General features: G+C 34.0%; 1 protein-coding gene across 9 annotated transcripts in view; it reads left to right on the forward strand.

Annotated features, from left to right (window-relative positions):
- The window catches only part of LOC410604 (protein phosphatase PP2A 55 kDa regulatory subunit), a 29,513-nt gene extending 13,387 nt beyond the window's left edge, over positions 1-16,126 (forward strand). For 2 of the 9 annotated variants that reach the window (XM_394082.7, XM_006563479.3), the window contains exons 2-10: positions 5,407-5,724; positions 9,490-9,555; positions 9,819-9,916; positions 10,259-10,537; positions 10,795-10,972; positions 11,112-11,446; positions 11,520-11,735; positions 11,873-12,040; positions 12,132-16,126. In XM_394082.7, the coding sequence (XP_394082.3) occupies positions 5,640-5,724; positions 9,490-9,555; positions 9,819-9,916; positions 10,259-10,537; positions 10,795-10,972; positions 11,112-11,446; positions 11,520-11,735; positions 11,873-12,025 (1,410 nt within the window). In that variant the 5' untranslated portion in view covers positions 5,407-5,639 and the 3' untranslated portion in view covers positions 12,026-12,040; positions 12,132-16,126. Of the gene's footprint in view, positions 1-3,279; positions 3,580-5,406; positions 5,725-8,245; positions 8,914-9,489; positions 9,556-9,818; positions 9,917-10,258; positions 10,538-10,794; positions 10,973-11,111; positions 11,447-11,519; positions 11,736-11,872; positions 12,041-12,111 lie in introns of those variants that run through there. The other 7 variants (XM_026445687.1, XM_016916741.2, XM_026445688.1 and 4 more) reach the window with 7 other exon arrangements.
- The last annotated feature ends 653 nt before the right edge of the window (positions 16,127-16,779 follow it).

Here is a 16,779-nt window from a genome sequence, read left to right on the forward strand (position 1 = left end):
CGCTGAAGCTCATCCCTCCGTGTGTGTATATAAAGGCTAGCTATAACCACTTACAAGCGTCAGCCGAAAAATAAAAGCCACCTACACAAACACGTTTCGCCCGTTTCCATCTCTCGAACTATTCTTCGGCATTTTTTCTTTTTCCTTTTCCTTTCTTTCTTTCTTTTCTCTTTTCTCTTTCGCCACTCCACGCCAACCGGAATCAGGTTATGCACTCGAAGACGGACCTCGTTCTTTCCTCGTGCTTATTAATCGGTAAACTCTCCGATCGAATTTGTAATATATCGTAAATTACAGATAGACGAAAAAAAAAAAACCATCGTTTATTTTTCGTAATTCTATGCGGAGTGTTAATGCGTTCGCGCGACACTGGAGGCCGAAAAAAAACGAGGATAAAAGTTGGATGCAGGAGAGAATATCGGCCCAGGCTTATTTATTGAGTCGTAAGCAATTTAAGTTTCCGTTGGGTGAAGCGAGATGGCCGATGGAGATAGAAGTATCTCCTTTTATCTCGCCTCGTCTAAACTTCGCTGTTAACTAACGGATTTTTATTTGCAAAATCAAATTTTTACGAATTTATTTCTTAAACTTCGTAATATTATACTTCGACGTTCAAATTATATAAACGCATAATCTATAACTTAATAAATAATTCTCAGTTGATATTTTTGTGTTCTTTTCAAAGATATTTTTCCAAGAAAATATTAACATCTTCTACGACGATATTTTACAAGTCATATCTTCTAAAAATCATTAAAGACAGACACATTGTTCGATATGACGTGGATACATCTTTTCAATTCGTGGATTTCTCAACAATTACGATAACACTTCTCGTTATCAATTTTTCGTTACCAAGGGGAAAAACTTGGCGAAACTTGATATTCCACCGCGCGGAAATATGTTCAATAATATCGTGGCTATTCCGAAGTTGAAACGATTATTACTCTTCGTATTACGCTTTCACTGATAAAATACGTAAAAGCGCCGATAAATACTGGTTTTCATCGGGTTCGACGTTCGATGTAACAACATTTGCGTAAGAGCATTATTCTGCCTCTACGTCTGCAGCACGATTAAATCCGATAAAAGGAACGGGCGAGCCTAATTTCTAAACGTGGCACGCTTGACGCACCAAGTGGCAAGAATCCAGAAAGGAAAGGAAGGAGGAGGTGATTAAAAAGAAGAGAAGAAAAGGTTGAAATTTTTTTTTTCCTAAAAATTTAACCAAGATTGAAATCACTCTCTCGATATCCTCAGAATTAATTTCCAATTAATTTAACCATTATCTTGGCGTTGTTTTTTCAGCCTCGTCATCGATAATGAACGATATATCTTCGCTCCAAATTGTGGCCTAACTTCCTTATTACATATATATATATACGGATGAAAAAGACGGATGAAAAAGAGACGGCAGTAGAGATTTTTTCGAAAATGCATTTTGTCGAAAATCATTCGCTGACCTTTTCAATTTTCATTTCTAAATATTTCCCGATTATTCGAGCGCGACATTTGATAATTTAATAATTTCCGCATTGCGAATTCGACGATTCGATTTCTGCTCGCCACTTCTTCTCCTTTTTTTTTTTTTTTTCGGGAATCAAACACAATGGATATTCGAACGTGTCTGCGAACCGGTCACTCGAGCACGACAAAACGAATTCCTCTTTTTCACAACTGGAAAGCAGACACGATCGATAATCGCGCGCGTGTGGAGAGTTTAACCTTTCGCTTGGCACCTTTAATTATTACACCGCGTCGAGAGCGTAATCCAGCTATCGTGTTAAACGTTGACCCGACCTGATCGACGCCTCGTGTTAATCGGTATGCTCGTGTGAACTTTACCAACATTATCAACGGTTACCCCCCTACCTAGTCCCCATTTACCCGAGAAACCGACACCATCGTCGTCACCAGCATCGTTGTCTTCGATTCCTCGCGAGGAAATCGTCGTTAATGCGCGTGTATTAACGAGGTTACCGCACACCCATTATTATTCTTATCCGATGTCGTTGTTCACGTCCTTCGAAGGGGGGCTGGCTGAGAAAGCAAAGGCTAATTCCTCTTTACCTTATGGATAACTATAGACTCGTGTGAATGGGTGAGCTCGAATATCTTCCACTCGATGGAAAAGAAAAAAAAAAGTATATCCTCTTCTTTCTTTGAAGAGAAAGAAGAAACGGTGCAATGTCTCGGTTTCATTTTCCACGGGACGTTTAATATCGGTGGGCAGAATGCAATGGTCCACGTTGCATTCGTGGAGAAACATGCACATATTAAAAAATAACGCGGATTCAGAAGGGACCCCGAGGCCGACAGACGAACGAACGTCCTTCTGGAATAGTGGGTCAACAATGTTAAAGGGATCATAAAAGTGTACCAGTAGGCCATCCCGATGAATCCGTACTACGAAAGTGTCAGTTTTTGTAGGCTTTCAACCAACACACATGATTATATATATATATATATATATATATATATGCTTGTACGTCTGTCATTTTTATTCTCGTGCCCTCTTCGTTGTCAAAGATTTTTAATCAAGGGTTGAAAGAAAGAAGTGTGTTCGTAGAATTTCGTTGTTTCGCCGGAATTATATCATCGTATTTTGTCATCCTGCTATAATAAATTATCACGTTACCATGATATTATTGTTCGATTAAAGCAATACGAGGAAATTAAATTCATATCACGCATGGAATATATATATATATATATATATATATATATATATATATATATATATATATGGAAAAAACAAATGGAATTTTCTTCGATTTGCATAATGCGAATAATAAATTTAATTAAATTTCATTCTCACAATTTTTCTCCCATGGAAACGTCCGTTTCAATTCATTTCGAATTGCTGGAAGGAATTAAATAGATCATCGCCACTCTCTCTCTCTCTCCTTTCATTCTTTACAGCGGATTTCAAAGTGGATACAGAATATGCTATCCCCTGTGAGAATGGGCCCTCTAATTTACCACTCTACTTTTACAAGCCGGGCCACCATTATTCCACCGTCATTTCGTAATAATAAAATCGCATCTCGGATGAGATTGAACGATTTTCCCGCGAAAAAGTTCTCACAAATGTTGCCAACGGTATATTTCTTCTTCCTTATAAATATAATAATATTATTATGTAAGTGTGATCACAATCTTGGATTAAGGATGAAACGAGAGAAATTTCAATCGGAAAATTTAAATATCGAAATTTTCTCAGAGAAATCACCGCACGCAACAAGAATCGTGGCCGAACTCGGGGATGCTGCGTGATACGGAGTTTGCACGCAAAAGGAATGAATTTCGAGCTTAAGAAGCGGTCGGAAAATTCTCTGGCTAGACGCCAGGGACCTTCTGCCACTGGCGTGCACAGTCCGCCAGTTTAACAAACTACCACCCGTCTGCAGCCACCCCTCTTGCTCGTCCTCGCGAATCCATAGTCGGGGAACGACTTTTCCGGCTACGTTGAAAAAGAAGAAGGAAAAAGAAAAAAGAAGTATAGTCGACGCGTGTTCGAGGAAAAGGCGCCTTCTTTCTTAAACGACGATCTTCTTCGTTTTTCTTTTCATGAAATAAGTATGTGTATATTAATTTTCTATCGTTAGTTGGAGCAATAGTTGTTCAGATTTCTAAAACATTCTAGAAAACTAACGGGAAGATCGTTTAGTGTGAGAATTTGATCCTCGCCGGTAGATTAGCTCGATGACCTTAAATGCGTTTAAATTGCAAGATTAACCGGTAGTAGCGATTAGCGGTAAAGATTTAACCTTGCTCCATTCCTGAAGGTACGTTAATTCCGTCGCGCTCGTTCCACTATACCAGACAGTATTTCTGGATTAACCGCGTTTTCATTCTGCTTTCACGCCGTGCTTTCATGCTTTTCGCCTCGGTTATGTTTATCGGTTTAAACGCAAGTGTCAAAGTTCAGAAGGAAGTGCCAGAAGAAGTAGCAGAACCGGGGACATCAGGGAGAACATTGGGGGGAGGAAAAGCGTTTTTCGAGCTTTCAGATGCAACGTGCAACTGGTAGTAGCCTCGTTAACGAGGAATCCGTTGGTGAAAAACAAAGGTATTACCTTCGAGTTTGCACACACGCACACGTCATCATCCCGAATTAAAAGTTTTATCGTATATGCAAATGCTGCAATACGGTTCAAAGCACGATAAATACGTGCAATTATTTTATATATATATATATATATATATATATTTCGTATGTATATAATCCGATTAAGTCGTAGTTTGTACGAAATATGCGTAGTATTTTGCGCCGCGCAAAACTTTATCTTACGTTTCTCTTATTATTAACGCAGTGTTCTCTCCATTATTGGGATACTGTTCTTCGAAGCTAATGAGAACGCTGGCTTCGGTTTAAATTTCAATTTCCGCGATCTGACTCGATTCGTCGATTTCGCCGAATCAATAGCCCGGTTGACGCTGGTAAAGCTGATGGAAAAGCGGCTTGTATACGCATCGTAAAGGTGAATAGCGCATCGTTTATCCGAGGCTAGCGTTGCCCTCGATATTTGCCAATGTGCGTCAACTCGCGTCTTCGACACCCCTCCTCCTCCTCCTCTCCCCCTCTCGTGCCCCATTTGCGTTTCAAATCTTCTCGAGTCGGGTCGAGTCGAGCGCTTGTTTACGCGAAATTCTTTGCATTTTCCGTGGACGCCTACGCACGGACTCGATGTCAATGTCGCGAGTTCTTATTAAGATTATCAAGTTGTGCGCGACACGACCGCAATCGATGATCAATAAGAGAAAGAATCCAGCTCGGCTTTAACCTTAAGGAATTGCTGAAGGGAATCGGGGGAGGATGTTAGTGGGTTAGGTTAGGTTAGCAGAGAGCAAGCAGCGCGCATGCAACCCCCGCGCATTCGCGTCCGCGCATCCTCTTCCCCCACTCCTCGCCACACGAGTCAAATGAGTTTACCCACGTTCGACTACCTGTTGCCTTCTTTTCTTTCTTTTCGCATTCGATCACATTCACGCATTCTTCGCGTCGCGCACCTCTCCTCTCCGCCGAGTTTTCCCGGTGTCCCGCCTGTTAACGCGCCCCTTCAATCGGCCCCCTTCGGATTCACGCTCTCGTTTCTCCATCCATCCCTCCCCTCTCCTGCTCGGGAATCGGGATTAAAAAAAAGGAAACGAAAAACGGCCGAGAGCGCGCCGAGGACCGGTTTTCCACGCGACACCAACACCCACGACACACGCTTCCGGGTGTTGCAGAGATTACGCTACGAGGATTGAATTTTCGAGCGGAAGATAAGAGAACCGGTATATTTCTCAACCGATATCGAATAATCTGATAATCGAATAGTAATAATAATAATAATAATAATAATGGAAAATCGTAGAACGAGAAAGTTAATCGCTGCCCCACGACCATTGTTACTGTTTCAGCGACGAAATTGATGCAAAGTGGATGTTGAAGGTAAAGGAATAGGGAGCGTGGTTAACAGGTGGAAAAGAGTCGAAGTTCGCGAAATAGCACCACGCGTCACGCAGGGGTGGTGGGTCTATGGGGGGCTCCGCCCCAGCGGCCCCCCGGCGCCAGTCCAAACGGAAACTGCCGGAACGGCGCTATCCTGGCAAGGTCCAAGACCGCCCCGCTTCCGGTACCACCGTCAAAACGGATGAAGAGCCCCTCCAACATCATGAGGCAGTCTAGCCTCACCAAGCTTGGTTCCATGATCAATACCGCCGTGAACAAGAGAGTCGGTGAGTTTTATTTTCTCGTTTCTCTTTCGTCCCGCCTTTCTCCCCATCATTCCTCCCTTTCTTCCTTTTTTTTCGCTCACTCCCCTCCCCTCTCCTCTCGAAAAACTCTAATACTCGACGACCGAATTTTTCCTCGTCGAAAGTCAAAGAATGGGAATTGTTGGAAAGGAGAAAGAGGGGAGGGGTAAAAAAAGAGGCAATATTTTCGGAATAAGGAATAAACTATTTGTTTATTTATTTTTCTTTCTTTCTTTCTTTCTTTCTTTCTTTCTTTCTTTTTTTCTTTCCAAATTTAGACGGACAGATATCTAGATATCTAGACTCTTCGTGACAAGTTAAATTCGTACGATTATTTGAATGTTATTCGATCATCGACAGTCATTCGCGTTGTATGTACACGAGTGTATTTATACGAACCGATTCGTTCGCATCGTTTACATTTAGCGGTCAGTTGGTAAACCCAACGAGGCCCGATGTCACCTGGCAATAACAGTATGCCGGAGTGATCGTAACGGATATCGTTCGAGAATATATCGTTTGAGAGAAATCGTCACCACGAGGAGAGGAGATGAGCGCGCGAAGTCGTATCAGGCTAAAACGATTCTATCACGAGTCGAATAATTTTCGAGAGGAGAGTGACAAACACAGTTCGATCTGCAACGGTTACCTTTGTGAGTAAACAAAAATTCTCTAAAGTACGGGGTAGTGTACGTAGTTACGTTTCTCGAAATATGCTGGAATTCGTATGCTGATTGTTGGTGCAATGCTTCGTTTCGCAAAAGTAGAAAAGAAAGGAAAAGAAAAGAGAAAGAAAGAAAGAAGAAAGAGCGCAAGCTAAAGCTTTAAGCTACACAAACGGTTCGATCGATTTTTCATGGACGTGGAAAAAATTTGAAGCATGTGAGTTTAAAGGTGAACTCGCTATAGGAGAAATGTGAGCAACGATATATATATATTTATATATACACACATATATATATATATATATATATATATATATATATATATATATATATATATATATATATATCGAATACAAGTGAATCTTTAGCCCATTCGAGTGTGAACTTATCGTGTAATGGGTATAATTTCGTTGAAAAAAATTATTGTAAAATCTTGTCCACGCGGAGGCACGTGATGTCTATATATATATATTTTTTTTGCCGATCTTTACTTTTTCGAAAACGCTTGCATTTAATTCGTGGCAAATATTCGTGTCCGAATAAACGTTGCAGCAGTTCTATATACTTATTAGAATTCGTTACAAACTCATTAACATCCTCCCTCTAACATGTTCGACAACGAGAGTTTCGTGTATGGTACGAGCCTCATGCACTTTCGTACCAGTTCGAGACAACCGTTTCATTCGCAAATATTCGTGTGTTTGTCTTCTTTTATTTGTTTAATATATTCGAGTCTCGGTTAATTGTTCAAATCGAGAGATAATACAAAAATCGATCTATTTGATTACTACGGTAAATGAAAAAAAAAAAAAAAAAAAAGAATGATTGTTGTCTTCGATACGTCTATGATTTGTTAATCGTATTTTGAATCCCTGAAAATAAAAATTCATCGTACATAACTTGTTTTGCGGCGGGAGGGCAAGTAGATTGTGATTCGAATTTAAATTTTTTTTTCACTTTGGAGTACCGGTTCGAAACTACGCCTAAAGTTTCCTTTACCTTAAACCTGAACGAAATCAATTTCTGAGTTTGAATTATGGATTTGTGAGTAAAGTGGAAAACACGATATTTACAAATATACAATATATTGTTATGTGCTTTTAATTGTGGGATTTGAGTTTCTTAATTAATTTTTACGACAAACGGGAATATGATAGTTAATGTCAATATTAATACTCTTAATTTAAAATACTTGATCTTCTACCGTAGAGGAAAAATTGTATTAATATTCAACACAGGCCGGATGTTAGGACCTTATCAAGAATGTATCGACGAGATCTCTATTAAAGTACATCATAATCAATTCTGTACTTTTCAATTTAAAATATGCGACATGTTTCGAACTTAAAAGTAAATCGTCGTTATTTTTATTAAAATCAAAAAACAGTAAAAAAATCTTTATATCTATATTGAAACTTCGCTAAAAATGGACCGATTGATGGCAGATTTTCGCTCAACCAGAAATTTTGCACGTTTATCGAGAAATTCACCTATGTTTTCCTCTTTAGAAGAGCTACATGAGAAACTGTCAGAACTTTTAGGTAATTTTTTTCTTAATTAATGCCACTACATAATAATTTTATATTAAATAATCTTCATTTAATATATAATATATGTATATATATTTTATATATATATATATATATGAAATATATTTGAAATGAATATATATTATATATATATATTGTTTTATTTTCAAGTTAAAATTTTAATTATCTTTTCGAAAAAGAATCTTAAAAGTTTCAGAATTTGAATTTTGCGCGATATAGATGGCACTGTGTGAACTATCACGTTCGGTAATTTTCGTTATATTTCGCGTAAAGTCGGTTTTCGCAATCAAGATGGCGATTACCGTCGGAGTAGCGAAACCTGACTGTGGTGTGACGTCACGCCATAGTAGTGTTGTGCGGGTATGCGTTCGTGAATTCCGCCATTGAAAGTTGGTGATTGCGTTCATATTAGTAGTGAGCTAGATAGACGAATATGTGACAGGATAAAAGATAAGGCAAAGTGTGGTAAACAATCGTGAAGGTTTCCTGATTCCTGGTCGCCGGCGTGGCGCGCCGCGCGCGCGTATCTCTGGTCGAGTAGGCGGTATTGGACCTCGCACCGAGAGTAAGCTCGCGTGCGAACCTCTCTGGTTGCGTAGTGTCTTGTATGCGAGATGGCCGGTAAGTAAGCGTCGTGAGCAACGGTTTACTCTGCGTGGTCGCTATATATTTCTACCACACGTCGTGAACCGAACAGTGCGTCGCTCCTGCTGGCCGCCTCGCCGCGCCGCGGCAACCTGAACCTTGACCCAGATACTATCACGGGTTCACGGGTATATCCGCAGCGCTCGCAGTGCACGCAAGTTCTTCTTCGTCAATTCCGCATCCTCAAATATAATCACCCGTATCCACTCTCTGGATTATTGCCGTGCGCGGGGCCAAATGCGCCCGTCGCCGGCGACGGCGGCGGCGGTGGCGACGGCCTAGAAGCACGATGGATTGCGCCGAAACTTCAAGTAGGATTACTTTTACCTTTTTTCCCTGAATTTTGTTTAACATTCTTTTTCCTCATTCTCTTTATCTGTGTATCTATTTCGACTTTTTTCATAAATTCCTTTTCTTTCTCCTTTTCCTTCTCTTTCATACTGATTATTTCACGTTTCTCTATGATTACCTTATCACGTTTCATGTTCAATATTAAATATACTTTTTATTTTTTCCTATTTTTTATCCTCGTTATCCTTATCGATTCGTTCCATTTCTTGCTTTTATTCGATCGTGCGTATCGTGCATTTCAATAATTGGGGAAAAAACCGTGTATAATTTCCAAATAAATTTGTATGTATCTTTTTTAACATTATGCATCTACTACTTTTTATTCTCAAGATATATGATATAATTCAAACGATAAACATTATGAAATCTTAATCTATTTTCAATGCAATATTGTATGAGCAATATGATACTTAATTGCACTATTTTTCATATATTGTATATAAATTTTCATAACTTTATTATATGTCTATCATAAATGAGGATAATATCAAGAAAATCTTATATTTAATAATTCATCTATTTTATTATTGTTTTAGGCAATGGTGACATACAATGGTGTTTCTCTCAGGTGAAAGGAACATTAGAAGACGATGTCACTGAAGGTAGGTTCTAAATACAAAAAAAATGACATATATTTTACATGTATGATCTATCAATTCTATCAATTTACATTTTAATCATTCCATAAAAATATAACATAAATATAATATATTTTAAAATAATAAAGCGTATATTTATAATATATTCTATTTCTCTCTCTTTCTTTATATTATTTCTTTCTTTTTCTCGTATTACTTCTAAACATATATTTTAAATATTCTGGAATATATTGTTATAGTTATTCATATATTATATTCTGTTTTAGCTGATATAATTTCATGTGTTGAATTTAACCATGATGGTGATCTTCTTGCAACAGGAGATAAAGGTGGTCGGGTTGTTATTTTTCAAAGAGACCCAGTTGTAAGTTATTTATTATTTTTAATTATATTTATTATTTTTATATTAGTTTTATATTAATAATATCTTTATATTTTATATTATATATTAATCTTTGCACTTTCAATTAAAAAAAACATATCATTTGAATACAAATTTTATATATATGTTAATATTGGATTATTGCCAGATTTGTATATAATATGCATATTTCTCTATCTTTAGAGAATATTGAAGGATAACTACTAAAAATATAAAAGAAATAAATAAATTTTAAATATTTTTCAGTCATATTTTATGAAATTCTTTAAGTGACTACAAATAAAAATATTTTTTTAAAATTAAAAAAATGATATTTTTATTTAGAGTAAAAACAGTATACCTCGGAGAGGTGAATACAATGTATACAGCACCTTTCAAAGTCATGAACCTGAATTTGATTACCTGAAATCATTAGAAATAGAAGAAAAAATTAACAAAATTAGATGGTTAAAAAGAAAAAATCCAGCACATTTTTTACTTTCCACAAATGATAAAACAATTAAATTGTGGAAAGTCAGTGAACGAGATAAAAGAGTAGAAGGCTATAATACAAAGGAAGAAAATGGTACAATTCGTGATCCTGCTTGTATCACTTCTTTAAGGGTAAATACTAAGTACATTTTTATTATTTGCTAATTTGATATTTAAAATTAAAAGTTTAAAATTATAATAAATTATATGTAATAAATTCATCCTTAATTCTATCATTTTATTTTAAATTTATACATAGATATAATTTTTTTTATACTATTGTGTTTTTAACAAAAATATTTTCAATGGGAGTATGGTCAAGAAGTTCAAATATGTACATAATGTTATGAGACTATTATCATATATTGAATACTTACTTGTTGACTTAGGTTCCAACTATAAAGCCAATGGAATTAATGGTAGAAGCATCTCCAAGAAGAATATTTGCCAATGCGCACACCTATCACATAAACAGTATAAGTGTCAACAGTGATCAGGAGACATACCTCAGTGCTGATGATCTTAGAATTAATCTTTGGCATCTTGAGATCACAGACCAGAGTTTTAGTATCCTTTTTCTATGTCAATTAGTATCTATTTTATTTTTATTTTTTAAGTTTTATATTGTTCTTGATATATATATTTATAAGTTTTGATATATATTTTTTATAATAAAATCTGCTGTTTTCCTAACAATAATATACAGATATAGTAGATATTAAGCCAACTAATATGGAGGAGCTAACTGAAGTAATAACCGCTGCGGAATTTCACCCGGCAGAATGTAATGTCTTGGTATATAGTAGCAGTAAAGGAACAATTAGACTTTGTGACATGAGATCTGCTGCGCTTTGCGATCAACATAGTAAACTCTTTGAAGAACCAGAAGATCCAACAAATAGAAGTTTCTTCTCTGAAATCATTTCCAGTATAAGCGATGTAAAACTTAGTAATTCAGGAAGATATATGATCAGTAGAGACTACCTCAGTGTGAAAGTGTGGGATTTACAAATGGAAACAAGACCTATTGAATGTTACCCTGTATGTAATAAAAATTGAAATATAAATCTTTAATATATTTAACGTAAAATATTTATCAATTATATTATTATAGGTACATGAATACCTAAGATCAAAGTTATGTTCATTATATGAAAATGATTGTATCTTTGACAAATTCGAGTGTTGTTGGAGTGGTAATGATTCTGCTATTATGACGGGTTCATACAATAATTTCTTCAGAGTATTCGATCGTACGACTAAACGTGATCTCACATTGGAAGCAGCACGTGACATTGCCAAACCAAAAACACTTTTAAAACCACGTAAGGTAAGTATAAATTTTTAAAATGAGGTATACTTAAATATACTAATAATATATTAATAAAATATATATATATATATATATATAATAAATTATAATTGTTATAATTTATTACTTATAATATATAAATGTTTTATTGAAAGGTTTGTACTGGCGGTAAACGTAAAAAAGATGAAATTAGCGTTGACTGTCTTGATTTCAATAAAAAAATATTACATACTGCTTGGCATCCTTCTGAAAATGTAGTAGCTGTTGCTGCTACAAATAATCTCTTCCTATTTCAAGACAAACTCTAGCACATCTGTATGCAAGTATGATTTAATATTGTTTCAAATTATAAATACAATTAAAAAGATACATCTTATTTAAAATAATTAAAAAGATTGTTTTTCATTTCTTTAGATCATTCAACGGTATATGTTGACGTGAGCAAGGCACGTTCAACTAAAAAGTCCCAGTGGAACAAGGGGTGTCTGAATTACACTGACGAAAGTTGACTATTTTAATAGTTGACTGACTGAAAAGTGGTGTACGTAGCGCCGTCCACACAGCTCACATATTCATACACACTATGTATACACAGAGACATACAGAATTGCACGTAACACCTTGTCGCGCGTATATATGTGTATAAATACATGCAAGCAAAGACGCATAGTTCTCCAAACTATTAAATTCCGCTAGTTAAAATAAAATGCACGGAATCATTGCCTATTGATGAAAAGAAATGTACAGTTTAATCAATCAATAGACTCGTGTTGGCGGTTATTATTTAACTATTTTAATAGAAGATTAATACTTTCAGTTTGCTTGTATCATAGAAATTTTGATACCATACAACTTAAAGTGTTTTTTAATATAGGTGATTTTTCTACGTATGGAATAATATATGTAAAAGGAAATGCATCAGTAGGACCAAATGCATAGAATTAAAAGTTACTAGATGCGATAAATGTATCCTCGTAATTATATAATATCTTTGCTTAATAATTTTCCAAGTAAAATGCCTAGATATGCAAAATTAAATATAGGGATGATTATATGTGCCAATAAGATTAAAGATCTACAGCTCATTTATTCTAATTCGATATTCTTTGTTCAATAAGTTCTTGCGCAGTAAAATTTTAATTAATTTCAAAATAAATTTTTTTTTATCGACAACTCCTGATATTTATCAAATCTATTGCTGATGTTAAAGTATTTTCATGTTGCATTTAAAGTATACTACTATCAAATATATAAAAAAAAATCCAAGTTTTCGATAATTTTAATTAGTCTTTTATTTTTATTACCTACTAAAAAAAAATATTAAGTAGTAGGCCTATATTCTTGACTCATTATTATTTTTTTTTTAGCGAAATATCACATATTCATACCATGGTATGTCAGTTAAAGATAAAAATATTCGCCGATACGAGTCAAAATATAAAAAGACAAGATAAATTCATCGTCTACTAAAAGTTCGGAGAAAAATTAATATCAATGCATTGTATACACTAAACAGTAAATGATATAGGTGTAAAGCACCATTCGTCAGTTGCCGCTTTCTAATAAAAAAAAAATAAAAAAAATAAAAAAATTCAATAAAGAAATATAAAAAAGTTGTGGTAACTATAAGTGGAATACAGATTTTCTAATATTTCTTATTGACAACTTATTAACACTTATACACTTACACATATAAGCAGCGATTTCGTACACAAGTAAAAATAAAATAAAAAGTGCATTTGACGATGGTAAGCTGCGCTTGCAGAGTTTATGTAAATTAAATATGTGCTGAATAATATATATATATATATTATATATATATATATTAGCGGAATATAACGTCAACATTCGTAAAATCTGTGGGAAAATAAAATTCGATTATGTGATTGAAACATACGCGCGGATTATCGATTGCGATCAAGGTGAATAAAATTGGACATTTTTTTATCGATGAAAACCAATAGCAAAAATTATCTTAGTGACATGTACTTTACATTAATGACTTAAATTGTACATGATCGAGAATTAGAATTAATAATTTTCACGTGTACAGATAAGAATTCTTGAGTCACAAGCAAATAAACGACTTACAATACAAGCAATCATATAATTTTATATAAAATATATATATATATATATATATATATATATATATATATATATGATCGCTATGCTAAAACAATTCTAAAAGATTCGTTCTCTCCCATCTCCTAATTTCTAATTACTTCTCCGAAAGATCTGCTATATGGCCAAAAATAAAACACACGTGATATGAAAAACTATTTTAAATTATGCGCTTTAAATGATTTCAATTATATCATATATATTCATATTCAAATGATATTAAGTCTTAAGTTTTAAATATCAGGAATAATAAATTAGGTATTTTATGCGCTGAATTTCGAAGTCCAATTTAATTTAAAAATATTATAATATTATATAATATTATCACGTTTTTTGCAACGTAGTTTTCATGTGTCTAACGAAAAAAAGTAAAAAACATTTAAGAAATTTAGTTGTCCTATTTCTATATTAACGTAAAAGCAATAATAAAAGAAAAAATATAAAATAACCTTTATAACTTTATGCAACGCATGAAATGTAATAATTATGTATCAAACCAGGACTATTACTTATTCAGTATCTTTGTAACAAGAAAGAATGTTTAGACAATTGAATGTTCACGACAAAGAGGAAGCGAAAAGACGCACGAAAATTAAAAATTAAAGAAATCATAATTAATAAACCGTAATAGTAATTTGTTTTCAAAAAGATACAAGCGAGGAAACCGTGAACTTGGTTCTCTATCGAACAAAACGTAGACTTATTTTTACAATTAAGTAATATTAATATTATTACTGCTATTATTATAATTATTATTATTATAATTATTACTATATTATTATTATAGGGACTCTGCGTAACTTGTTTGTTTTGTTAACTGCTATGCAGGTTTAGTCACGGTGATGACGACTTGATCTGTTCGGTAAATTAGATAGCATGATGATATAATTAATTACAAATCGTGTTAAATGACCGGAATAAAAATGAAATACTTGTTCGCGCAGTAAGAAATTTTACGGAAACCGTTATATTCCGAAATACACTTGAAGTATGCAACGAAGAGCCCGGGGCTCCCGTTAGATCTTTTTTAATATTTGTAAAATCGAATGCTAACGGGATCGATGAATATGAGACGAGTGAAATATAAGAAAAACTATCAAAAACAATGGATTATATTGATTTATCGACTAACTAGATATAAAATTTATTTAAAAGAGAATGCAATTTGTATCCGCTTGCTTGATATGTGAGGTGAAATGGAGGTCTCGTATGTATGGATCCCTTCAAAAAAAACATTTTGAATATTAAAAAAAAAAAAAAAAAGAAAAATGCCTTACAACTGGTCGTATCATCGCTGCATCCGTGCATCGGACAATCCGAATTGACATAAATGAAGATAAAAAAAAATCGCTGAGCAGAGTAGAATTTTGGCACGCAGGACCTGTCTCGTTGTGATATAATAAACGTCATTATATTACTAGCCGAATGTTGAAACTCTATTTTTATTAAGGTACCATGTATTATTAGTCCATACTTAGCGATTTTATAGTGAATACATATAAATCTTTTTACCTGTCTTGCGTGGAATATGATGAAACAAAATTCCAATAGCGAGGCTCAAATTATTCGGAAGTTTATTTGTATTAAGATTTATCTAAGATTGATTACATATTTTTCTTAATTATTGTTCTTCTAATAATTTATTTCTTCTCGCTGAGACACGCAATTAGGTAAAAAGAACAATTATGGTATCCATTGTCAAGTTAAGATGAATCGTGCCATAGAATGTTATGCGTAAAGAATACTGTCATTTTTACTGTCTGTTTTATATTGTATTCTATTATCTTTTCAGCGGAAAAAAAAAAAAAGAACAAAATCGAGAAAAAAACATTTGAGTTCTTTTCGAGATTTTCCAAAATTAATTACGTCTGTTTGCACGGTACAGATCTTTACGAGAAATTTACGCTACAAAAATGTAAAAGATCACAGAACTGATGTAATTTGAAGAAAGCGTAAGGCATCTAGATAGTGAGAAGAATGATGTAAAGCATAAATGAGAAAATAATGAGCAAAACTGTCGAAATCGAGTAATAATAATTTTCACTCCTGATTTTGACTCTACCATTCAACCTGATCGTAATTGCTTCTAAAAAAAAATGCTTGGGGAAAATCTTGAAAATGTTCGACTAATATATTTAATATTCGAATATCTTCAAGATTACCGAGTTTATTTTGTACCGTATAATGTGCCTCAAAAATGCCAACGTTTACAAGAGCGAATGGCAATTTACACTCAAGATAGCAGTTGATTTGTTTGAGAAAAAAAAAAAAAAGAAAGAAAGAAATAATAAAAGTCGAAATAATAAAAATCGAATTAAATGCTGCGAGCGCAAACATTGTCAATGAGATTTATCATAAATAATTAGAACAGTGTCAGAATAAAGGCGGAATGAAGAGTATGGATTTACAATAGAAATTATAAATGAAAAGACACTTGTTCTATGATGTAGCATTATAATAGCATATGCAAGCGCATTACGATTCGAATATTTCAGAAAAAACGAATGAACACTGCGCCGAGATATACATAGATAAGTTATATGGTAGCTAGTTCGGAATGAATGACAGTATGAATATTCTGTACTCTGCACGTATGTCTCGTTGCATGCTTGTAAAGAGCAGAAGGAAGCCTCAATCATATAATCATTTATTTATCTTATTTCGGGATGAAATAACATATGCATTTAAACGTTGAATATATCAGATATATAAAAAAAGAACATGAAAGAAATGAATGAATTTTACTTTCAAATAGTATTACAATTTTTAGATGTTATTTACAATTTTATATTTTCTCATAATTTTCTTCTATTATATATATATGTGTGTATATATATATATATGTATGTATGTATGTATGTATGTATATATGTATATATATACATTTGAATGTTCTTTTGAGGAATATGAATTTTATATATAAAAAAAGATGTACCTC

This window comes from Apis mellifera, linkage group LG15 (genome assembly GCF_003254395.2).
Source record: "Apis mellifera strain DH4 linkage group LG15, Amel_HAv3.1, whole genome shotgun sequence".
Taxonomy (NCBI): domain Eukaryota; kingdom Metazoa; phylum Arthropoda; class Insecta; order Hymenoptera; family Apidae; genus Apis; species Apis mellifera.